The sequence below is a fragment of the Lemur catta genome, chromosome 26, assembly GCF_020740605.2.
Source record: "Lemur catta isolate mLemCat1 chromosome 26, mLemCat1.pri, whole genome shotgun sequence".
Lineage (NCBI taxonomy): Eukaryota > Metazoa > Chordata > Mammalia > Primates > Lemuridae > Lemur > Lemur catta.
This window is the reverse complement of record NC_059153.1, coordinates 6893513-6918690: the sequence shown is the minus strand read 5'-3', so window position 1 is coordinate 6918690 and position 25178 is coordinate 6893513. Positions and strand designations below refer to the sequence as shown.

The window sequence follows — 25178 nt, the reverse complement described above, 5'->3', positions numbered from 1 at the left end:
GAAGGTGAGTGTTCTGTTTGTATTTACGGGGCCGCACGGGTCTGACTGACCCCAGGTGTCACCTCTTCTCGGGGCTCTGTTTGTCACTCAGGGCCTACTGATTTGTTTTCTTTTTTCTGTAGATCATTTGGAGAGGAAGGGACAGCGGGTAGAAGGCAGGACATTATGAAATAATGCAAGCTCTGAAAATTTCTTATTGATTAGTGCTGGAGATTGTATCCAATAATATGCGTAAGGCTAGGCTTAAACACCATTGTTTAATATCAACTCCAGTTATTAAGCAGAAATCCAACTTGGAATCGGCGCTCTTTCCTCCTTTTCTATTTTTATCTTGTCATCTTGATTTTACTTTATCATACTTGATGATATACTTGAAATTCTTTGATGCAAATATGACAGCTAAAATAGAGGATTTGGGATACATTCAATACAACGTGATAAAGGAGCATCTTCGCTAAATACCTAGTTGTCTACATCTTCCTTTTTAAAGAAAAAAAAAAAAAACCTGAAAAGATTTTTAAAAGCATTAGCTGATTTTCATGACTTTCTTTGAGATACTCTGATAAGTCAAAGTGATTAATGCTTGCCAAAAATCACAAAATAAGGCATTAATGGAATCAGATATGTAATTCCAACAGCAATATACAAAAGTGAATGTTCTCTAGAATTTAAGTTTTATAACAGTATCTGCTCGTTTAAAAATATTCTCACATGTTTTCCCTCAATTATCTTGTTTTGACAAGTAATTATCACTGCAGTATGTAGAGCACTGGTTTAGGCGGTAAGGACATTTTTTATAAAGGAAGCAAGAAGGATGCTTGCTTTTAATTTTTTTCCAATTTAGAGAGGCGGATCTTGTACATGAAAAATTAAATATACAAAGTAACAAGATAAATGTTAAATGAGTCAAATATTCGGCACACAAGTTGGAGGAAAGACAGGACCGACCGGGGGAGCTAAGGGAAGCCCCTGGGGAGGGACGAAAGCGCCCTGCCATGTTGATCCCAGAGCCTCGAGGGAAGAAGCCCCTAAATGCCCTGGTGACAGACGCTGGGTCTCTAGGGACCGTGGAGGCCAAGGAGGTCCTTGTCTGCCATCTCACAGAGCTCACAGTGCCGACTGGGGCTTGCTGAAATTTGTCGAGTAAAGTTGGAGCAAATAAACATTGTAGTTGTATGCATAATCCTTCAATTCTATTTAAAATAGATGAAAATATAACTACAACCATCAGAGTTTATTAGCAGGCTGCTGTCACTTAATCTAGATCTATTTCAGTCTCAAAGAATTGGCTAGTTGCGTGTTCTTTAAAACTTATAAATTGTTCATTGCGTTTATTCCCTGGCAGTATTCTCTCTCGTAGCTTTGTTTTAGAAACACAAGTGCTCCGCAGAGTTTCCATTTGCCATTTGTTCCGGACTTGGTGTCATGACGATGATCCTTTCTTTTTCCTTTTCCACACTGCCCTTTAAATGATGATAAACACGTGTATTTTATGAAGAAGATGTTAACCACTTTCCTAAGGGGACATTTCTTAAGAGCAGCAGATGGAAAACATCGTGCTCGTAGGTGAAATCCATGAGTCTGCGCTGCTGGTCCAGGCGAAGAAGAAAGGTTGAGTAAAAGCTTGAAACTGAAGACTAAATGAATGGTAGGCTGTATGTGATAAAATAGATATCTTATTTATTTATTTATTTTTTGAGAAACAGTCTTGCTCTATCACCCGGGCTAGAGTGCCGTGGCGTCAGCCTAGCTCACAGCAACCTCAGACTCCTGGGCTCAAGCGATCCTCCTGCCTCAGCCTCCCGAGTACCTGGGACTACAGGCATGTGCCACCGTGCCGGGCTAATTTTTCTCTATATATTTTTAGTTGTCCAGATAATTTCTTTCTATTTTTAGTAGAGACAGAGTCTCGCTCTTGCTCAGGCTGGTCTCGAACTCCTGACCTCAAACAATCCTCCCGCCGCGGCCTCCCAGAGTGCTAGGATTACAGGCGTGAGCCACTGCACCTGGCCCGATATCTTATTTTTAATGCTTAGAAACTTTGGTTCATACTGAATGCCTTTTGTTCAACAGGAGGTTTACGTTCATGGATCTTTCAGGATAACCGTTCCGTCCCTTGTCGGAATGCATTACACTTTTAATTTAATAGATAATTTACAAATTTAACTTTGAGGAATTTTCAGTAGTCCCTGAATAATGGATATGAGATGTCTGGAACCAGTTGCATAAATAATTTCTTATATAATATCTGACCCAACACCATATAATAAGACCGTTGGATGGATTTTGATGTTTTCATGCATTCTTACAAGACTTAAGGTGATTGTCAATGAAATTGCTGCTCTCAATAGTATATGTGGCAACATCTATATCCATCTATTACGAGCTAAGATTATATAGGTAAAATGCTTTATAAAGTGTTAAGTATTCTATATTCCTTCTTATCAAACCCTCATCTAAAACTTCCTCCTTGCCTCTCTTCTATCCCAGAGTAGAAATTAATATTCTAGGCTGAATTTAAATTAAACAGTAAGAGATGGTGATGTTATATAAATTTTTAAATTTTTTTGCATCAGTTCACAGTGGTGAAGTAAAGTGAAATTTCCTTAGGTTTAGAATTGCAGATCTGTTTGATTATTACAAATTATTTGATAATCATAAGTGCTATACTGTATCGGTTATCTCTTGCGATAGAACAAATTACACGAAACTTAGTGATGCTGAGCAAACGTTTATCATCTTGGAGTTTGTGTGGCCCAGGCACTGGGAAGTGGCGTGGCGTGCGGAGCAGTGCCGGCCAGGGGTGTCCGGGCTGCCGTCAGAATGGAGGCAGGGGCTGCTCGACTGACTCTTGAGATCCACTCCCAGGGGCTTGTTGGCGGGAGCCCCTGGTTCCCAGCCACGGGGCCTCTCCTCAGGTGGCTTGGCGTCCTCCCCCAGCCTGGCCGATCACTGCCCGGACCGAGCAATGCGAGAGACGGTGAGCAAGGAGGGAGCAGCAGGGCCTCGTGTGACCCTGTATGCACAGCTGAGCCACCGGGACTCACCGGGCTCTGTTCCGCAGGATCCAGGCGTTAAATCCTGCCTGTGGCCGGGCGCGGTGGCTCACGCCTGTCATCCCAGCACTCCGGGAGGCCGAGGTGGGAGGATCGCTTGAGGTCAGGAGTTCGAGACCAGCCTGAGCAAGAGCGAGACCCCGTCTCTACTAAAAATAGAAAGAAATTAGCTGGATGGCTAAAAATATATATATAGAAAAATCAGCCAGGCATGGTGGCGCATGCCTGTAGTCCCAGCTACTCGGGAGGCTGAGGCAGGAGGATCGCTTGAGCCCAGGAGTCTGAGGTTTCTGTGAGCTAGGCTGATGCCACGGCACTCTAGCCCAGGCGACAGAGCGAGACTCTGTCTCAAAAAAAAAAAAAAAAAATCTTGCCCAAACTCAAGGGGAGGGAAACTGGGCTTCACCTATCAAAGAATTCGTGGAGATATATTAAACCCATTAAACCCAGCAGAAGCAGTGCTAATACATTGTTATCATTTATTCTATATAGTATATAAATCTATATTTATTATTCTCTTTCTTTAAAACTGGCCAGATGGTAAAAGAGATACTCTGCTCATTAACTAGAATAATATTTTACAGTCATTTTTTCTCCACCTTTCATGTACTGAAAAATGATGTGAACAACCAGAGGCACACGGGCTGGGTTTGCACAAGGGCAGTAAGTTGGTGTTCAGGCTCGGCTCGAGGCAAAGGGGGGAAAGAGGAAGGAGAGAATGAAAGACCGAGGAGAAAAAGAGCAAGGTGTGTCTGCCTCTCTGTGTGGTGGCAGGTGATTGAGGTGTTATTAAAAAAGACATCTAAAATGTTATGCCACCAACGCTCTTCTACGTGACATCGTGGCGTGTGACGATGAGTACTTTGGTGCTTAGTACCCACAGGGGTGCTGGTTGCCATGTCTTTGTTCCGTCTTTCTGCACCGTTACTTTCTGCTTCTGTTCATGGAACAGGGAAGATGCGTCGGTCCCTTGGGAATAGTGTTTGCCTGAGTATAAATGGGAAGGAGGGAGGTGCCCGGAAATGAGGCCACCCAGGTAGGCAGGGCCCAGGAAGAGCCCCCCAACGCCAGGCCAAGGAGGTGCTGAATTTTCTTTAAGCCAGGAAACACTTGTTGTTATTTAAAGATCTGTGTGGCCACAGCATTAATTCTGAACTATTTATTTAATAACCCAGAGCCCCATAATTTGACACTTGATAGATTTGGATAATTAAATAATTTCCATATTTTCTCATATGCAGAAAGAGTACTGTGTCTGGAGGCAGAGAAGCTGGTAAAGAGGTTTCTGGGGATTCGTTAAGCTCCTGTTGGAGAGGCTGAGGAATCGAATGGGCGGAGGAAGAAGGAAGAATTTAAAATACTTCCTAGGTTTTTCGATAGGTCGTAAGAGGGGGAATTGGGATATTCTCTAAAATAAGACATACAACAGAAAATTGGTCTGTGGGGAACAAAACAATTAGCTCTTTCTTGCATGTGTTTTTTGCATAAAGAGTAACAGTCTCATACTTTCCTCTCTGCCCTGGAATCTCTACTCTGCCTCCCACCCCACCTTCAGCCGACGGCCTTGCCTGCGCTTCCGGTGAAAGGTAAAGCGATGAAAGTCGCTTCACAGGAACTTCCTGCTGCTTCCTCCCACTTCTCTGTCTGAGTCAGTAAACCCTGGGCTCCCTTCGCTGCTAGGGATGAACCCTCTGAACCAGCCAGGGTCGGCCGCGAGTTTGGGCACCAGGTGTCACCCCAGCCCAGCCCCTCAGTGACAGAGCTCAGCACTTCTGCCCTGTGTCCAGAATCGTCAGTTTCCCTCTCTGCCAAGTTTGCTCATCAGTACACAGATACGGTGCTAGTTCTCCTATCTTAACAACAAAAACAGGCCGGGCGCGGTGGCTCACGCCTGTCATCCCAGCACTCTGGGAGGCCGAGGCGGGTAGATCTCTTGAGCTCAGGAGTTCGAGACCAGCCTGAGCAAGAGCGAGACCCCGTGTCTACTAAAAATAGAAAGAAATTAGCTGAAAAACTAAAAACATATAGAAAAAATTAGCTGGGCATGGTGGCGCATGCCTGTAGTCCCAGCTACTCGGGAGGCTGAGGCAGGAGGATCGCTTGAGCCCAGGAGTTGGAGGTTGCTGTGAGCGAGGCTGACGCCACGGCACTCTAGCCCAGTGACAGAGTGAGACTCTGTCTCAAAAATAAAATAAAATAAACAGATCCAGGGCTCTGAAGTCATTTTTGGCAATGTCATGTGAAAGTGGGCACAGTGTGGAACTATCCTGATATGAAGTACAGTTTGTACAGTATGTGTTGATACACAGATTTTTTTCTTTTTTATTGGGCTTTTGGGCGTATTCCCAGTTGAGCAGGGAGGCAGGCTGTGAAGGGAAGAGCTCCGACTTTATGGCGAAAACAGCCTGGTCTTGGTGCCGGCGTCAGAGCAGGGATTCCCCAAGCCACCTCCTCGCCTCCCTGGGCTGCAGGTGGCTGGTCCGTGACGTTTCCGTGTGAGGCACCGACACGCTGGGAGGTGCTGACAGTCCTGGTGAGAAGAGGGGCCTGACGGTGCCCGGTCCAGAGCTGTCACCTCGAGTGGGGTGGGGGGGAGTAAAAGAACATCCGTTTCCTCCTCCTGGGACTGTCAGGAGTCAGACACAGGGAGGAATGGGAATCAGACAGCAGCAACACGCGGCGTGGCCTGCCCTGGGAGAGAGCAGGCTGCTGCCTGCCGTATGGCCCCTGTGTCCCCGGCAGCCGGTCCGAGGTGCACACGGAGACTCTGCTCACATGCTGTGTGCCGTTCGCCTCTGGACTGAATCTCTGTGTCCCAAGGGACGGAAAAGTCCAATAAAAAGGAAAAAGGACCTTAGGGTTCTAGGTTTAAGACTTCCACCTCTTTGCGTAAAAGCTGGTGCGGCAGAGAGTTCAGCGTTTGGCAGGGAGCAGGGTTAGGCTGATGTTCGAAGGACTGAGAACAAACCCCAGCACCAGCGATGGTACCGCCGTCCCCTTGTGTGGAGGGAGCCCAGTGTCAGGGGGACTTTATTCCCGCAGGACGTTCCCGGGGCGGAATAGCTGCTGACTGTGGGGGCCGCGGGGGCCCGGCCCCATCTGGGAGCCCCCGGGCGCTGGGGCACAGAGCAGATGGCCAGGACTTCCACCCCCGCCACCCCCCGCCACCCGGCAGCTGGGAGCTCGGCCCGGGGCCTCCACTCTCACGTGCCTTCAGCAATCACAGATTCGCCTGATTGTTAAAATACTTCTTAAAAATCTAGTTGAAATTTACATACAGTAAAACACACAGATCTTAATGTACAATGTGATGAGTTGTTTTTTTTTTTTTTTTTTTTTTTTTTTTGAGACAGAGTCTCACTCTGTTGCCCGGGTTGGAGTGAGTGCCATGGTATCAGCCTCGCTCACAGCAACCTCAAACTCCTGGGCTTAAGCAATCCTCCCGCCTCGGCCTCCCAGAGTGCTAGGATGACAGGCGTGAGCCACTGTGCCCGGCTGGATTGTAAATTTTGTGACAAGGTTTTATAGTCAAAAACCACTTATGCAACATAAAAAAATAATCCTTTTTATCAGGGAGACATAGATAATAATGCAGTCTCAAAAGTAAGTAGATTCTTCCAGAAAAAGCCAAAGTGACTTAGGCTCACGGATATCAGAGTCGTGCTGCCCACGGGGGGTGGAACTGACTGGCGAGTGCCGGTTACACAGATGCACCCACATTTCTAAAAACTCATCACATTGGGCCGGGCGCGGTGGCTCACGCCTGTCATCCCAGCCCTCTGGGAGGCCGAGGCGGGTGGATCGCTCGAGGTCAGGAGTTCGAGACCAGCCTGAGCAAGAGTGAGACCCCGTCTCTACTAAAAATAGAAAGAAATTATCTGGCCAACTAAAATATATATAGAAAAAAATTAGCTGGGCCTGGTGGCGCATGCCTGTAGTCCCAGCTACTCGGGAGGCTGAGGCAGGAGGATCGCTTGAGCCCAGGAGTTGGAGGTTGCTGTGAGGTTGCTGACGCCACGGCACTCACTCTAGCCTGGGCAACAGAGTGAGACTCTGTCTCAAAAAAAAAAAGCGAGAAAGACAAAAAGTTAAAGCCATTTATTAAAGAAAAAGAAAAATTTAAATGTCTTCATTTCTAGCAGCTCTCTCCTGCTCGTGTTAGGAGACCCCTCGGTACTGGCAGCATCCTCAGCGTCTGCGTCCCAAAGCCCCCTGGTTACTGTCACGCCCCCCGCTGCGCGGCCAGCCTGTGCTCACACGTCCCCCCTCCCTGCTTCTGAGCTCCCAGGGGGGCCTGTCCCCAGTTTGTGTCCCTCTTCGCTACACAGTAGGCAGTTCCGTATTCGTGGTGCGAATGGAGGAATGAACGAATGTGTAAACGCTTGAAGTAACCGAGTTATACGTACACTGCTCTGCCTCAGACCCCAGCGGCCTGCAGGTGGTTCTCGTCAGTTCTGTTCCAAGCGAACATGCCCAGCTACGATCCAGACATTTCTGGCCTTCGGCAAAAGCTTTCCCAGACACTTAGTCATTGAGGTTGGAGCATCTAGAAATCTGTTAGCTATTTCCAAGAGCTAAAGAGTGCACAATAATAAGAAAGAGTTGAACTAAGGGAAATACAAAGGCCTAGGGTAACTGGATCGTTCTGCTTTTTTAAAAAATTTATTTAACCTCCCTTTATTCTGGCAGGGGGGGAAGGGAAAGGTGTTAGGAGGACTAGAGAACACACAGCAGACGGGAATGTATTTTCCCTTCCTGTTCGGTTGTCCTAGAGGGCAGTTGTCCGTCCTCTCACTACAGCTGCGAGACCAGAGTGAGCTGAGAAACGAGGATGAACCGTCCACACGAAAGGAAGGACTGCGGATTCCTAAAGCATATGACCAGTGAGGGGGTAATAGCTAATTTTCCTGATACTAAATTGCAGAAGCAACGAAAGAGTAGAATTTATAATTAATAAAGAGGAGGCAAAAGTAAGTTGAAGGTCTTTGTAAGACTAAGGTAATCACTCAAAATGAAATGAAAACTAAAGGGTAAGTAAAAGACACTTCCAAATGTCTTCTGAGGTATTTGAAATAAGGCTCAGCCTGTTAATTCCTGCTTTGATTTTTCAGTAACTTCTTTTCCCAAAAATAAGTCTGTCAAAGGTAAAGTAAGTTTCGAGGACAAAAGTCTCAAAAGCAGTTGGACTCCATCCCTGCACTAAATTACTTTCAACCTAAAGATCCGCTTGCTTTCCTTCTGTGATTGGCCACTTGGTCCTGTTGCATTTTTAGTAATAAGCGTTTTACCCTTTTGAAATATTATATTTAAAACCAATATAAAATGTTCATTTTATTATATGCTTTCTTTGAAATGTACTCAAAATTTGTTGTTGATATTCAACAGCTATGGGAAATATTCGCTTTGCATGTGATTGCTAACAATTTGATTCAAAGTGCAGGGTGAAATCACAGAACCCAATAGAGTTGGAGCCCCGAGAAATTAAAAACATGCGAATTCTTATTAGGAAAAGGAATGTCGTAAATGATCCAGAACTAGTTCAAATGCTGAGGGGTTTGGTTTTGTTTTGTAGCCTGTTACTATTTTAAAGCACACGTAGAATATCTTCTATAAACACACTTTGGGGAATTTATACCAGTAATTTCAGTCAGTGAAAAACTTGTCACTTTTCTGTCCTTACCCCAGGTGGTTGGCGTAGCCCAGGCCATCAACAAGAAATCGGGCAATGGTGGGACATTCACCGAAAAAGATGAGAAGGTACCGAACCCTGTGTCTGGCGCGATGCCGGTTTAGGAAGCTGTTCTCTCTCTCTGTAGTGTCTAGACCTCTCTGATTAGCTGGTGCTGGAATTATTGATCTCACACACACACACACACACACACACACAAATAACGTGGCTAAAAATGGTCTGCCATGCCCAGACGTGTGTCTTGGGCTGAATGCGGTGTTGCTTTGCCTCGTGAGTACCTGTGTTCTTCAGTCGGCAGAAGCCCCCGAAGCCCCTCCTCGCCGTGCTGCCAGGCTCCGCTGGGCTATGCTCGCTCGCTGGGGCCACACAGAGGGTGACTTGTGGCAATTTAACTGTCTCATTCGCCTTTTGTCACTGCTACAGAGACCCAACCTTGGGTGAAGCCCGTAAAAGCCCTGCTCCAAGTTGAGCACTTCTGGTTGTCTAAAAATTGGAATTGCCTCTTGGCAAAGCGAATTTCTGAAAGTTTTATAAGCTTTGCCCACAGACAAAGCTGTGGGGCGCCGAGGTGTGGATTCGGGCCGGGTGATGGGAATTTAGCTTCAAGGACAGCAGTCGGCGTCACTCTATGGCTCTTCTCATTGAGCGCTGACGGAATACCTTCTGCATGGCACACTGAAGGCCTTGCCATTTACGGGTGAAAGCTCTTAAACCAGTTATAACTTCATGCTGTGACTAAGTTTTATTATTTCCTTTGTTGAACATGCAATTTGATGTATATCGTAGCCTGCTGAATTCTTCCTGTCCCAACCCCCTTGATACTTACGTTGTTCACCTGAATAGTGATAGGAGCTTTTGAATTTGGAAGACATTCAGATAAGACAGTTATTTTTCTCTGGGTGCTATCAGCTAGATTGGCACCTAGGTTAGTTACCCTGTTTTAATTGCTTTAGAACATAGCAGGTACGTTTTAAAATCAGAGTAATGGACATTTAACCTCCTGCTCTGTTAATGACACCTGAGAGTATCTCGTGAGAAATACTCTGGATTCCGCCATGATGTTCACAGTCCATTCATGGAAAGCCCTGTTGAGTTGACTTGCAGTTTTTAGGCTCTATCACATGTTGGCAAAATAAATCCATAATTGTGAATAAAATATGCCATCTACAGAATTATTGTCATCAATAATTACTATATTGTGAGCACATCGCCCTAGTATAGTATAATGAAAATAATAGATCATATTTGCAACTTTGTGTGATATATAACTTTATGTTTTTATTGCCAATATTCTCTTAACAAGTACATGAGCTTTCATTTGCCGTGGTAGTGAGTTACGAGCTATTTATATAATTGAGCTTAGATCCAAGTCTTAATATCATGCAGAGGCTACACCAAATTTTTCATAGCACGAATTGCAGTTTCGTATGATATAAAGATGTTATCTTAGTCCCTCTCCTTTCTCTTATTAATTTATACCTAAGACGTGACCTTAGGAGACTGTACTACCGCTTGGCTTCCAGTTGTACCGTTTAGCTTAGTTTGAATCATTCTAATTTCATGCAGAACAAGCATCCACACCTCTGGCTTTCTAACTGTAAATATTTTGGATGCCTGTTTTCTAGGACTTTGCTGCTTATTTGGCATTCTGTGGGATCGTTCTTCACAATGCCCAGCTCTACGAGACCTCACTGCTGGAGAATAAGAGAAATCAGGTGAGTCTGATCACTAACGAGAGCGTAGAAATTTTTCGTTATTAAAAAATTGTTGGCCGGGCGCGGTGGCTCACGCCTGTAATCCTAGCACTCTGGGAGGCTGAGGCGGGTGGATCGCTCGAGGTCAGGAGTTCGAGACCAGCCTGAGCAAGAGCGAGACCCCGTCTCTACTAAAAATAGAAAGAAGTTATATGGACATCTAAAAATATATATAGAAAAAAATTAGCCGGGCATAGTGGCACATGCCTGTAGTCCCAGCTACTCGGGAGGCTGAGGCAGGAGGATCGCTTGAGCCCAGGAGTCTGAGGTTGCTGTGAGCGAGGCTGACGCCACGGCACTCTAGCCAGGGTGACAGAGTGAGACTCTGTCTCAAAAAAAAAAAAACCAAAAAAAAAAAAAATTGTTAATTTTTTTATTCCAGTACTGTATCTAGATGATTAAAGATTCAAATAGCACAGATTCAGTTTCTAAATACCTTACCTAATAGTCATTTCCATTTCCTATTTTCCACGCTCAGTTGCTTTATGGGTGTTGGACAATATTCCTTAACTCGGGGGATGAGGATTTGTTTGACTTACACCGTCCCTTGCTGGCCATTTCCGTTATCCTCACACTGTCCTCGTGTCACTGTTGTAAGTTGCTGTATGGACTGCGTTTGTGACGTCGCTTAGTGGTTTCAGTTCTTGGTCTGTCAGCTGGAGACGTGGCTGTTGGTTCCGTAAGAGCATCTTGGTGTCCCTGTTCCCATCATCTCTCCCTCCCACCTGCTCCGTAACTCTGCTCTCCCGCTCTTTTGCGTGGCCCATGGGGTAACGCGTGTTGTGCCACAACCGTCACGACCCTTCCTTAAGCGTTGTCTAGGTTAGTTCTAAAGTGACAATTTAAAACAAGTCTTTATAAATACTACGGTTATATACGTGTTGTTCCTATTACCTTTGTTAGGTAGCTTTTAGTTTTTCCCAATGTTTCTGAGTTTCTTTCTTTTTTTCCTTGCACGGTTTGCTTCGGTGTAGCCTGGTGGTGTTCTCGGGTTCTCCCCGAAACTCTCCGTGACACTAGGCGTTCTGCTGAGAGCCTCTATCCTTGGAGATGCCCGAACTGAGGGTCTCCACTGGGCCCCTTCCAGGCTGAGCTGTGTGGCCCTAGGCCCGCTGCACAGCCGTCCAGGACTTTTCTCCGCTGCTTTCTTGGAAAGATTCCGTTGTTTTCTGGATCCTCTAACGACTTCTTTCTCAGTTGACTTCCTTGTTTTGTGGCAGCACATTCCCGATTAACTACTTAGGAAAGGGGATGGCGGGTGAGCCTTCTGAGTCCCCGCGTGTACGCCAACATCTGCACCGTCCTCCCTCGGTGGCTGGGTGTACAATTCTGAACTCAAAACTCAGTTTCTCAGAATTTAAAGGTGGTGCTTTATTTTTGCCTGAAATCTTTCCCTTCCCGCTTCACAGAATGATTCCGTCTCGCCCTGCAGACCCCAGCTGGGATAGTGCCACCTCCGCACGCTCCCTGCGACTTCCCTTCTCCCCTTCGTCACGACAAGGCTTTGCGGGCTTCGAGGAAATGTCATGGGGTTTAGAGGAAAGAGAAATTACCAGAAAAGAGACAATGAAAACTCTTAAAACTGCGTTTACTTTGCATAATATTTACTCCTAGTCTCTGTACAAACGTGAATAACGTTGGCAAGTGTTGATCTCAGAAGTTTGGAACAACAGCGTTGATAGATAGTGTGTGTGATGTGTCAGATGTTTAACATGCTTTGCAAATGTCACCCTGTGTAATCCTCTCAACAGCCCTGTGATCTCGGTACTATTAATGTCCCATGTTCAAGAAACTTGCCTGAGGTCGCAAAGTTAGCAGGAAAGGAAGTCAGGATGAAAAACTGATCACTCCGGCTTCGGAGCCTGAGACCTCAACAATCATATTAACTATATTAAGAATCAATAGGGCATTTTATTAATAAGCAGAGATGTATTTAAGACTGCAATGCAGACTTGGTCATAACCCGCTAGATCATATGAACAATTTATAGCCCGTATAAATCATTGTGCTTTAATAATTACAAATGATGACTAATAAGCTCTTACTGTTTTCGTCTAGGTGCTGCTTGACCTTGCGAGCTTAATTTTTGAAGAACAACAGTCATTAGAAGTGATTCTGAAGAAAATCGCTGCCACGATTATCTCTTTCATGCAGGTGCAGAAATGCACCATTTTCATAGTGGATGAAGATTGCTCCGTGAGTACAGAGGATGACATTTCTGTTTTTAGAAAGACAGAAATGTATATTCCTGTAAGCACTGCATTTTTATTTTATTTATTAGACAGAGTCTCACTCTGTTGCCAGGGCTAGAGTGCCGTGGCATCAGCCTCGCTCACAGCAACCTCAAACTCCTGGGCTCAAGCAATCCTCCTGCCTCAGCCTCCCGAGTAGCTGGGACTACAGGCATGTGCCACCATGCCTGGCTAAGTCTTTCTATTTTTAGTAGAGACGGGGTCTTGCTCTTGCTCAGGCTGATCTTGAACTCCTGAGCTCAAACGATTCGCCCGCCTCGGCCTCCCAGAGTGCTAGGATTACAGGTGTGAGCCACTGCGCCCGGCCTGTTGCTAAAATCTTTGCAATTATTTTAATGATCGTGTGAAATAATACTGAATGACACATCTTTTTAAGAAGGCATTTACCTAGGATTTAACAACAGCAATCAATGTATGTTTAAAAGCCAAAACTTGAGGATTTTGAATGAGCATAGAGAAATTTTGAAACTAATTAATATTCATTAATACTTGATAGGAGAAAAACCCCCAATAGTACTCAAAGAAGCATTCTTGCAAGTGAAGATCAGAAATGATACGAACAAAGCCTTTAATAATCAGAAACAGCTTTGAGGATGTTAGGAAATGAGTAATTGGGTGAGTTTTGTCTGAGAGAGAGTAAAAATATATTACAAGAACTGGAGGCTTTGGTCGATTCCATAGGACACGTAGCTGTATCCAGGTGGGTTTGATACCTTGTCACACTTATTTCTCAGTCTGTGTTGTCACTGTGTTTTCAGGATTCTTTTTCCAGTGTGTTTCACATGGAGTGTGAGGAATTGGAAAAATCGTCTGATACTTTAACAAGGTAAAAGAACTTACTATCTATTTATCTTCATCCTAAGTATATAATATTGGCTAAATAGTTATTTCATGACCAGTTTGACATGAGACATATAAGCTACAGGCTATTTTTCCCCCACAGATAATTTTATTTGTGAAAATACTGTTTGATGTTATAAGTTCTAGGGTTTTTTGCACCATAATTGACCTATTGAAGAATTATTTCATATAGCGAATGGTGTTGCAATTAGCATAAGCCTTAATACACTATTTTTGTGAACTGCTTTTTTTTGTTTTTGAAGACCCAGAAGTTCTATATTTCAATTATGTTTTTTCATTGCATTTTGGACCCTTCTGGAAATGTGATAGGCTCCTGAACAAACTTTCCTGTTAAGTCTGTTTGATTTGGAATCAGCCACGAGGCTGTAACTAGTAACAGAAGGAGGCCTGTGGTCCCCATCACACCAGCACGCGTGCCGCCCCTGGTCCCGATCCCACCAGCACGCGTGCCGCCCGCGGTCCCCATCACACCAACGCACGTGCCCCCCGTGGTCCCGATCCCACCAGCACGCGTGCTGCCCGTAGTCCCGATCACACCAGCACACGTGATCACACCAGCGCGCGTGCCGCCCGCGGTCCCGATCCCACCAGCACGCGTGCCGCCCGCGGTCCCCATCACACCAATGCACGTGCCCCCCGCAGTCCCGATCCCACCAGCACGCGTGCTGCCCGTAGTCCCGATCACACCAGCACACGTGATCACACCAGCGCGCGTGCCGCCCGCGGTCCCCATCACACCAGCACGCGTGCCGCCCGCGGTCCCGATCACACCAGCACGCGTGCCGCCCGCGGTCCCGATCACACCAGCACGCGTGCCCCCCGCGGTCCCCATCACACCAGCACGCGTGCCCCCCGCGGTCCCCATCACACCAGCACGCGTGCCCCCCGCGGTCCCCATCACACCAGCACGCGTGCCCCCCGCGGTCCCCATCACACCAGCACGCGTGCCGCCCGCGGTCCCGATCACACCAGCACACGTGATCACACCAGCGCGCGTGCTGCCCGCGGTCCCGATCACACCAGCGCGCGTGCCGCCCGCGGTCCCGATCACACCAGCGCGCGTGCCCCCCGCGGTCCCCATCCCACCAGCGCGCGTGCCGCCCGCGGTCCCGATCACACCAGCACACGTGATCACACCAGCGCGCGTGCCGCCCGCGGTCCCGATCACACCAGCGCGCGTGCCCCCCGCGGTCCCCATCACACCAGCACGTGTGCCCCCCGCGGTCCCGATCACACCAGCACGCGTGCCCCCCGCGGTCCCCATCACACCAGCACGCGTGCCGCCCGCGGTCCCGATCACACCAGCGCGCGTGCCCCCCGCGGTCCCCATCACACCAGCACGTGTGCCCCCCGCGGTCCCGATCACACCAGCACGCGTGCCCCCCGCGGTCCCCATCACACCAGCACGCGTGCCGCCTGCGGTCCCGATCACACCAGCACGCGTGTCCCCCGCGGTCCCCATCCCACCAGCACGCGTGCCCCCCGCGGTCCCCATCCCACCAGCACGCGTGCCGCCCGCGGTCCCGATCCCACCAGCGCGCGTGCCGCCCGCGGTCCCGATCCCACCAGCGCGCGTGCCGCCCGCGGTCCCCATCACACCAGCGCGCGTGCCTCCCGCTGTCCCCATCACACCAGCGCGCGTGCCGCCCGCGGTCCCGATCCCACCAGCGCGCGTGCCGCCCGCGGTCCCCATCACACCAGCGCGCGTGCCGCCCGCGGTCCCCATCACACCAGCATCCGTGCCGCCCACGGTCCCCATCACACCAGCACGCGTGCCGCCCGCGGTCCCCATCACACCAACACGGGTGCCGCCCGCGGTCCCGATCACACCAACGCGCGTGCCGCCCCTGGTCCCGATCACACCAGCGCGCCTGCCGCCCCTGGTCCCAATCACACCAGCACTCGTGCTGCCCGTGGCTGGGAGCAGATCAAATTGCCACCGCACTTCTCATTGTTTTTAAATTTGTATTTTTTTGTTAATTGTTACTCAGAAACAATATAAAGTATTTACATGATGGAAGTTACAGATGTTATTGTCCCAAATTTACATGTTCTTTCTGAAGGATTTTGAAATACGTTTAGAGTAAACTACCAAGTGTTTGTCCTCCTCTTCCTTTTTTCATCCTTAGCAAAAACCTAGTGTTTGCATAAGTGATAGAATATTCTAAGAAATAAATGTGCTAGGAGAAAGTGTCAGGAATTCTTGGGTATAATGCAGTTTCTCACATTGTTATTGTTCATTTGTTTCCAATTATTTTATTCCTCATTATTGATATTAAATCTAAAAGCCTCGGGTGGAAACAGAACATTGTCTTAACTTTACTATTGCACATTACAGTTTCAGGTATTTTTTCAGAACAGTTGACCTATCAGAGAATTATTTCACGTAGTAGTATCACAGTATGATCTTCAGTAACTAGTACAAGCTCCTTGGTGGAGGTGCTTTAAAAATAACCTCTGTGCACATCTAGACGATGGAACATTTTGTAGGATAAATGGCCGGGTCACTTCAGTCAGTGTCCTTGTGTAAAACGAATGGAAGCTGCTTGTTCTTGGAGACCTAGTAGCCAAATGCAATACTTGGACATTGATTAGATCCCTGTTAAAAACAAAACAGCTCTCAAAGAAATATTTGGGGACATTTGGAAATTTGCATATGGACTGGATACCAGATGGTTATGGAGAATTACTGTTATTTTTCTTTGGAATTAGGAAGATGTTGTTAGAGAATGTTCTTATTTTTAGATCATATGGAAGTATTTAGGGACAAAATGTCACGGTGTCTGTAACTTACTTTAAAATGGTTCAGCCAAAGAAAAATAAGTATATTTAAAATATTTACATAAATACATCCACACATACATCTATAGATAAAGCAAATGTTGCAAAATATTTAAAATTGTTGACTCTAACAGCAGGATACTCATTTCAGCTTTCAATTTCCCTTCACCATTTCTGTATGTGTGAAAACAGTTCATCATAAACAATGGGAAGAAAATATTTATAATAAAAAGTGGGAAACAATCATCCCTATAGATCATCTAAAGCAAGATTGCCTGGGTTTGTGGCTACAAGAACAAAATACTTAAGTGCACAGACTGTTTTTGTTCTGATCCTCTTAAATAAGACGCCCCCAGAGGTCACAGGTCTTCAGAAGCTGTCTTCTGCCCTGCCGTAGCCCCTTTCTAAAAAAAAAAAAAAAATTCAAAGGAAATACTGTATGTATTTATCACGTACAAGATGATGTTTCAAAGTACATAGAGGCCGGGCGCGGTGGCTCAGGCCTGTAACCCTGGCACTCTGGGAGGCCGAGGCGGGAGGATCGCTTGAGGTCAGGAGTTCGAGACCAGCCTGAGCAAGAGTGAGACCCCGTCTCTACTAAAAATAGAAAGAAATGATCTGGACAGCTAAAATTATATATATAGAAAAAAATGAGCCGAGCATGGTGGCGCATGCCTGTAGTCCCAGCTACTGGTGAGGCTGAGGCAGGAGGATCGCTTGAGCCCAGGAGTCTGAGGTTGCTGTGAGCGAGGCTGACACCACAGCACTCACTCTAGCCCGGGCAACAGAGCGAGACTCTGTCTCAAAAAAAAAAAAGTACATAGAACTAGTGGCATGGTTAGCTCAAGCTAATGAACAAATGCATTACCTCTCACAGTTATCCTTGGGCTGAGAGGACTCAACATCTACTCTCTTTATGTTTTTCAAGAAGAAGGTGGATTGTCATTAACTCTAGTCGCCCTGCGTACAATAGGTGTCTGGAATTTCTTCCTCTTATCTAACCATCGTCATGCCGACGTCAACCACCCTCTCTCGGTCCCTGTGGTCGCCACTGCTCTACTCTCCACGGGGAGCCCTTCCGGGTGCTCTTTCCTTTGTCCCCTCTTGTCTTTCTCACCCTCCCTGTGCTCTTCAGTCTCCGCTGTCAAGAAGGAGACACCGATGACCGCAGTGACCTAAAGTCGTTAATTTGTTAAGCGTTTGTATTTAAGTCCAAACTCATTGTTACTAGCTATTATTTTATTTATTTATTTATTATTTTGAGACAGAGTCTCACTCTGTTGCTGGGGCTAGAGTGCCGTGGCGTCAGCCTCGCTCACAGCAACCTCAGACTCCTGGGCTCAAGCAATCCTCCTGCCTCAGCCTCCCGAGTAGCTGGGACTACAGGCATGCGCCACCATGCCCGGCTCATTTTTTCTGTATATATTTTTAGCTGTCCATATAATTTTTTTCTATTTTTAGTAGAGACGGGGTCTCACTCTTGCTCAGGCTGGTCTCGAACTCCTGACCTCGAGCGATCCTCCCGCCTCGGCCTCCCAGAGTGCTAGGATGACAGGCGTGAGCCACCGTGCCTGGCCAACAAACTCATTGTTACTAGCTATTATCTCAACAACATGGTACAATCAATGGCCTTTTCTCCTGTTGAAAGAACTTTGGGAATTAGCTTTGGGGTGGGGGAGAGCGTGGGGCAGATGGGAGTTCGCTGGGCTCAGCAGATACGGCTGGCTTAAGCCTTGACCGCGGGCCTGGGCGTAGGGTGGGCAGTCGAGGCAGATGAACCACGGCTCCTCTGACCAGAGACTGTCCTGCTGTCCTGGTGTGTTTGGCTCACGTGGTCACACTGGGTGGCCAGCCTCTATCTCCCTCTTGGCCTTGCTGGTCGTGCTGAGCCAAAGCCTGTCCCATCCTCATGCCTTTTCCTTCCTTCCTTTCCTCCCTTGTCTTTCCTAGCATATTTGACATTGTTTTAGTTAGTGTTGAATCCTTTTAAAATGTGTGATAATATAGCAATAACATGCACAGGTCTCGGGGTGTGTGTGATTCCTCTAACTGTTGGCAGCAGCCTGTACTGCCTCGCTTGGCCATGAAGTTTCTTATCCTCAGCAAGAACATTAATATATATTATTTTGATTTTATGACGCTGTGACATCTTTTTTCCTTTTTGAAAAGAATATCTTAGCAACTGTTTCTAGATAAGACACATGACTATCTGTATATTTCACTTCTTGGCTTGCATAAGTAGTGAGTTACTATATATAAAAATATAAGTATATGCATCTATATATATTTATCTTCATAGGAGAATAGGAAAATCAATATGATAATACATATTAAAAGTACAAAATGAATTATCTACATTTACCTTTTAATATTTGTGCAGCAGCATATAGCTGTGTAATCATATTTTATGTGTTAGCGTTTTGATCTTTGTTGTAAATTCAGCGAGGTCCTCTAATTTCTTTTAGTGATGGCTGGACACATCCAGCGACTCGGTGTAACAGCGACCTCTACTGGTAACTATGCATTGGAGAAAAGGCCAAGTCTTGGCATATATTGGATTTGTTTCCGGTGAATTCTGCGTTTCCTCTGTGTAGGCAAATGGAAGATATCATTATCAGTTGAAAAGCATGGCTCACGTGGGATGCTTTCTACCCAGTGCACTGATTATCTTTTAGAGACGAAAATAATATGCTGAAGATAGTTTTGATATGTTAATCGTAAAACTTAAAAAGTCTTGAGGGTGGACATATTATTAGAATCCTAAGTGGCATAAAAACTTAGTGAGCTCTTGGGAGTTGGGTTGCCCAGGAATTTCTGAAGGAGGATCGTGTACAGATGGTGGGAGGTTGTAGAGTTTCTGTTTCAGTTCAAAGAGTCACCCTGTTAGAAGGAAAAAATGAGTATGATGTTATATGGTTTATGTTAGCTCTTTATTTTGAGAAATAGATATTTTAGTGCCATCATTCCACATACTAGTGAACTTTATGTTCATTTATAAATGCACATTTTATGCATAATTTATGCACATGAATGCGTAAAACGACAAATGCATAGAATTAATCCTTTAATCTCACTTTCTTGGAATGTATATTAGTTAACACTTAATGAATATTGTATTAGAAAACGTAAGTAAGTAAAGGCTACTACTTTAAAAAACTGTAGATACAGAGTAGAAGAATGGAGAAATTGGACTGACCGTATTTAAATTTAAGTTCCAGCACTAGGACTTCGTATAAATTATTTACACAAAGCCTCAGTTTCTTCATCTGCAATGGTAGTGGGGTTGTTGTAAGCACTAAATGAGATTAGTGCATATAAAACACTTCAGAAACTTTCTGGCATGAATAAGCAGTCAGTGAATGTTAGCTGTTATGTCTGTGTCTCTTTGATGTGTTTGTCATTCTTTGATTTACATCAGCCTGCAGTGATTCCCATTTAATTTTAAAGTGCAGAAATTTCTGTCTTTCCAAGCGCCACGTACCTAACTCTGTCTTCTCAAGAATGCATTGATGACTCTTTGCAAAAAGCCCTGAAGTGTGTGAGCTGGCCCAAGTCTTGCAAGAAGCAGATGCCAAGACGAGATTTCACGTGCAGAAATTGATCAGAGGAAACAGCCTGTAGTAGCTGGAGGGAAGGAGCCAGGAGAGCGGTTAGGACCATCGGCCTGACATGAAGGTCTGACCCAGGGTGGAGGAGAGCGGGAGGAAGGAAGGCAGGCAGGAAGGCTGAGTGAAAGTGTAAGGAGGGCTGACTAGGATGCTGGGGAGTGCTCTAATCAAAGTTTCTTATCAGAAGAACCCTGGGTCTCCGAGGATGAGGCCACCGTAGGATGCCGGGTTTGCCCGTCTTTGTCAGGGCAGCCTGGGCGGTGTGACCTCGGCGCAAACGTGGCAGTGGCCTCCAGGGTACAGCAAGGCGTGGCACCAGCCGGCTCCTCTTCCTGCAGCTGGAGCTCCTGGAGGCTTGTCCTCGAGGCCATCATAACATTCCTGTTGTTTAAAGAATGGGATCCGTATTTCTTGTGTTGCACTTTCAGAATCCTCCAACGTCTGTCCTAGCCTGACATTTTCAGCCTGAAATTGTCACTTTATTCTTGACAATCTGTAACTATTTAGCATTTTCTAAATATACATAGAACTGTCTTCCATGTCAGCAGTGTGTTTTATATTTTTTTATTTTTTCCTGCCTGGAATACCCTCCGTTTCCTTCCTAATGTCTTTCTTCCCTTTTAAAAATCTTAGCCCATCTTTTATGCATTTTTCTAATGTCGCCTCTTCCCTACTGCGTTCCGTTCAGGTGCCGTCTGTCCACCTTCTCCGCACCGTGTGGTGCTGCCGTTGTCGCTAACTGTATTAATTAGGACCAGTCTTGACTGGATCACGAAAACCCAAAATAAAAATAGCTCCAGCAGGAATGCAGTGTAATTATTCCCGTAAAAGCCCAGGGGTCGGCAGCTCAGGGTTGGTGTACAGATCTGCCCCACAAAGGCCTCGGGACCTCGTCACCTTCGGGCTGTCCCCTTGCGTCTGAAGGGCTGTGGCCTTTCCGCCAGGATCAGAGGTGCCGCTCCAGCTGCTGTGTCCATGTTTCAGACCGAAGGTGGAGGATGGGGAAGGACGGGGCAGAGAGTAAGAATCTGCCGTCTCTTGGGTGAGGCTTCTCGAAGCCGACACACGCATTTCATCTTATACCCTATCGACTAGGACTTAGTCACAGGGCAGTACTGAGCCACAAGGGTGGCTGAGAAACGGAGTCTGTCTTCTGGGTGGCCACGTGTCCAAAGAGAGAAGAGTTACTGAAGGGCGACCGGCAGCCTCTGCACCAGCCTCCACCTTGACAGCACCTGCAGCATCGTTCGCGCCGTGGCAGCTCCTGCCTCGTTCTCAGCTGCCCCGGACGGTGACTGGCCTCCCACGTGGCACTGAGGGCGCCTCTCACCGAGCAGGTGCTCTGTCTGTGTTCACTGAATACAGGAGCTGGCATTTACCAGCATTTCGTAGGGAATAGGAAATAAACATGGGCCGGGTGCAGTGGCTCACGCCTGTAATCCCAGCACTCTGGGAGGCCGAGGCGGGAGGATCGCTGGAGGTCAGGAGTTCGAGACCAGCCTGAGCAAGCGCGAGACCCCATCTCTACTAAAAATAGAAAGAAATTATCTGGCCAACTAAAAACATATAGAGAAAAAATATTAGCCGGACATGGTGGCGCATGCCTGTAGTCCCAGCTACTCGGGAGGCTGAGGCAGGAGGATCGCTTGAGCCCAGGAGTTTGAGGTTGCTGTGAGTGAGGCTGATGCCACAGCACTCTAGCCTGGACAACAGAGCGAGACTCTGTCTCAAAACAAACAAACAAACAAACTGTAAGTTCAAAAAAATTTTTTGAGGAAGATAAAGTTTTAATTTAAAAAAGTATCATACAGGATCTCAAAGCAGAGAAACAGACGACTGTGGAGAGGGAGCCGGCGTTGAGGAAATGGGACAGGAAAAGGCAGAGGAGCAAGGAAAAAGACACAACTAGAGAGAAGAGCTTAAAAAATTCTTCCAGGCCCACTCGGTCTTTCTCTTGGTCTTAGAATGTGTCAAACATTGTTGTATCGGGATAGACAGATAAAATAAATAATTGAGGCAGTAAAACGAGTGCTAGGCCTCAGTCATTCTACAATCTAATGAGAAAATAAGGAATGGGGGGCGTCTGTGTGAATTTCACATTAAACGACACCGAAAGTCCATATGTCCATTAACACTGATAAAAAGGCCACTTATGACATTTTTTAAACTTGTTTTAGACAGTTGAAATATTGTGGGTTTTAGTCTTTTCAGAACATTTAAATTATAGCAGCTGCCAAAGTTGTAAATCATCAAACATATTTAAAGCTGCATTTTCCAACTAAGATATATGTTTTGCCTTATAATTTAAGACTGGTATGTTTCTCCTTAACCATTTATTTAACTCTGTTTGCCTGTAGTTTTTCACTGCGAGGAGGGAACTCATATCTGTTACTTTCACAGGGAACGTGATGCAAACAAAATCAATTACATGTATGCTCAGTATGTCAAAAATACTATGGAACCGCTCAATATCCCAGATGTCAGCAAGGACAGACGGTTTCCCTGGACGGTAAGTGACCCGGTTTTCGACGTGAAGCTGGAAGGCTGTGCTTAGAGTTGCCCTTCAGCTAAGGACGGACCCCAGCGTTGGCTGTTCCGGAGAGACCTGTGCTTTCCCTGCTCGGATGAAGGAGAATAAAACAGCTCATAACATGTATCGAAAGTCATACTTGGGTATTTTTCTCTGTATTTTTTTTCAGTGTTTTTTAACATGTATTAATATACTATCCTGTTAGTTTTGAAGTAATGTAACTATTACCTAGTGTCAATGGTATTCATTAGATGGTATTGCTGGGGTTCTTATTTTATTCATAAAAAGTAAAGTTCTGTGTGGCTGGAACTTACGCAATCAGTGATCTACCGCAGTGAGTAGCTCTGTGGGAAAATGGGCATCTCTTTGTCTGACAGTAAAGCTATGAAGGTCTGTTTCTCAAACTTTTAATTCCAGTATTTTCCCTCATCTTAGAGAAGAATTGTACTTTGAGGCAGCTGCCTTAATTTTGTTATTTGGATGTCTAGGAGACCTTTTTAAAACTTTAGCAGTATGGGCAGTAGGAACAGTGATGTCACTACAGAAGGACAGGGCTGTCACGTGGAGCATTCCAGGGGGTGTTTGGGTTCTGTCCCATTTGTTAAATTATTTGGGGCATCTCCTACACCTGTATGGTGGATACCGAATAAATATTTTACCTGCTATAAACTGCTTGGAAAGTTTGTGAAAGAAAGAAATCTGGGATATTATGTTTTAATAAAGTAAAGATTGATTGGTTTACGTTGTATTTGTACATTTTCTGCACTCCAGTGTTCTCTAGCTAATAAAAATTGAACATACAGTGCTTTCAAATGTGCCATATAGTTTATATGGCCTCTAATGGACAACTCAATCTCTACCATTTTATTTTAGCTGTTTTGTTTTGTTTTTTGTTTGTTTATTTAGAATGAAAACACGGGAAATGTAAACCAGCAGTGCATTAGAAGTTTGCTTTGTACACCTATAAAAAATGGAAAGAAGAATAAAGTCATAGGTAAAGCCTTTCCAATAACCTTTACTCTGCACTTATTTTTTTAAAAAATGTCTTCCCAGCTGCCTCTTTATTTCAAGTGTAAATTTTAACACGTTAACTGCTGTGTGAGTTGTATTTAACTCACGCTAGTGTTGAGCCCGGGGCCTCGTGAAGCACATGTAACTCACATGTCTCTTTACCTTGAGCCTCATGAACCATTTTGCATATAACTCATGCACAGAAAACAATAAAACAAATTTGTTAAAAAAAAAAAAAAAAAAAAGATTGCCCAAAGGAAATTCTAAGGAAACCAGTCAGAGGAGACGAGAGTTGAAATAAAGACAGAAAAGGAGGCACAATGATGCAGCTCACAGATGATACGATTGTTAAATGCAAACCTCTGAGGCAGTCGGCTGTAAGTTCCCATCTCCTCAGAGAGTTTTTAAAAGAGTGCCTGGTTATCAAATTATTAAAGAGAAATAACCTTAATATATGGCAAGACAAATTTGTTAGAAAATAATAATGGATTAAATCTCATTTCCCGTAGTAACAAGGAATAAACTTGGCTAGAAATGTATACCATCTACCTGAGAAAACCTATGAAATTCTGAGTAATTTAGAAATCATTAAGTGGTAAAGTAACATTTCCTGAACGATTAGAATCTATTTTGTAAGATAGCAGCTCTATCTGTAAATGTGCCCAGGCTTTTCATTTTCTTAAATGAAGAACCTCATTTGTTTGTTATGAACCCTTTTGTATAGCTTTTTTTTTTAACTAGGGTATTTTTGTTTGACGTAAGTAAATTTTCTGAAGGACGTAAAGAGATCAGTGGATTGTCACGAATGCTAGAGCGATGGCTGTCATCCCCACTTTTGAAGGAGAATTGTGTCATGTGCCCGAGCACATGACGTGTTGTTAGTGTCCTTGTTCCTGAGCTGAATTAACAGTGTCCGTAGCTGTCCGTGCTGGGGGATTGTGACACCCCAGTGCCTTAGCCGTTGTCTCTGGGCTGTGGTGGTTACCACAGACCCTTGTGTTTGTGCATTTAACATTCCATTTAAAGAACCTGTGAGTCATTCCAGAGGTATAATTTAATCTCTCTGAATACATTCATTCGGTGAATTTTGGCTGAGTCACAGCTTTGACCTGCTGTTACAATCCCAGCGCACCGCCCGCCTGAGACCCACAGCTCAGCCCTTCTGTGTTATACTTTTCTTGTTCTATATGTAGTAATTCTTATGCAGGAATAAAAAATACCTTGTTTCTAACAAATGGCCATTGAGTAGGAGGAAACTTCAGGAAAGCTGAAAGGCAGTTCTGTTGTGCTCCGAGGCTAAGGGCACGTGACTGGCAGGAAAACGGGATTGGGGAGGCAGCCGGGGCCTCGTGTCAACAGCTCTGTGTTAGCAACATGGAGATTCACAGAGGCTGCAGGACGTAACCCCTGTGCTTTGCTTGCCGTACATGGGACGTGGGCTTTTAAGATAATGAGTCCAGGCCGGGCGCAGTGGCTCACACCTGTAATCCTAGCACTCTGGGAGGCCAAGGCAGGAGGATCACTCGAGGTCAGGATTTCGAGATCAGCCTGAGCAAGAGAGAGACCCTGTCTCTACTAAAAAAAATAGAAAGAAATTATCTGAACAACTAAAAATATATACAAAAAATTAGCCAGG

At 45.6% G+C, this 25178-nt stretch overlaps 1 protein-coding gene across 2 annotated transcripts in view; it reads left to right on the top strand.

Moving 5' to 3' along the window:
- Positions 1–25178, top strand: part of PDE5A (phosphodiesterase 5A) — an 88060-nt gene that overhangs the window by 24098 nt on the left and 38784 nt on the right. For both annotated transcript variants that reach the window (XM_045537351.1, XM_045537350.1), the window contains exons 4-9: positions 8742–8813; positions 10371–10460; positions 12558–12695; positions 13510–13577; positions 22402–22510; positions 23438–23525. In XM_045537351.1, the coding sequence (XP_045393307.1) occupies positions 8742–8813; positions 10371–10460; positions 12558–12695; positions 13510–13577; positions 22402–22510; positions 23438–23525 (565 nt within the window). The remainder of the gene's footprint in view (positions 1–8741; positions 8814–10370; positions 10461–12557; positions 12696–13509; positions 13578–22401; positions 22511–23437; positions 23526–25178) is intronic.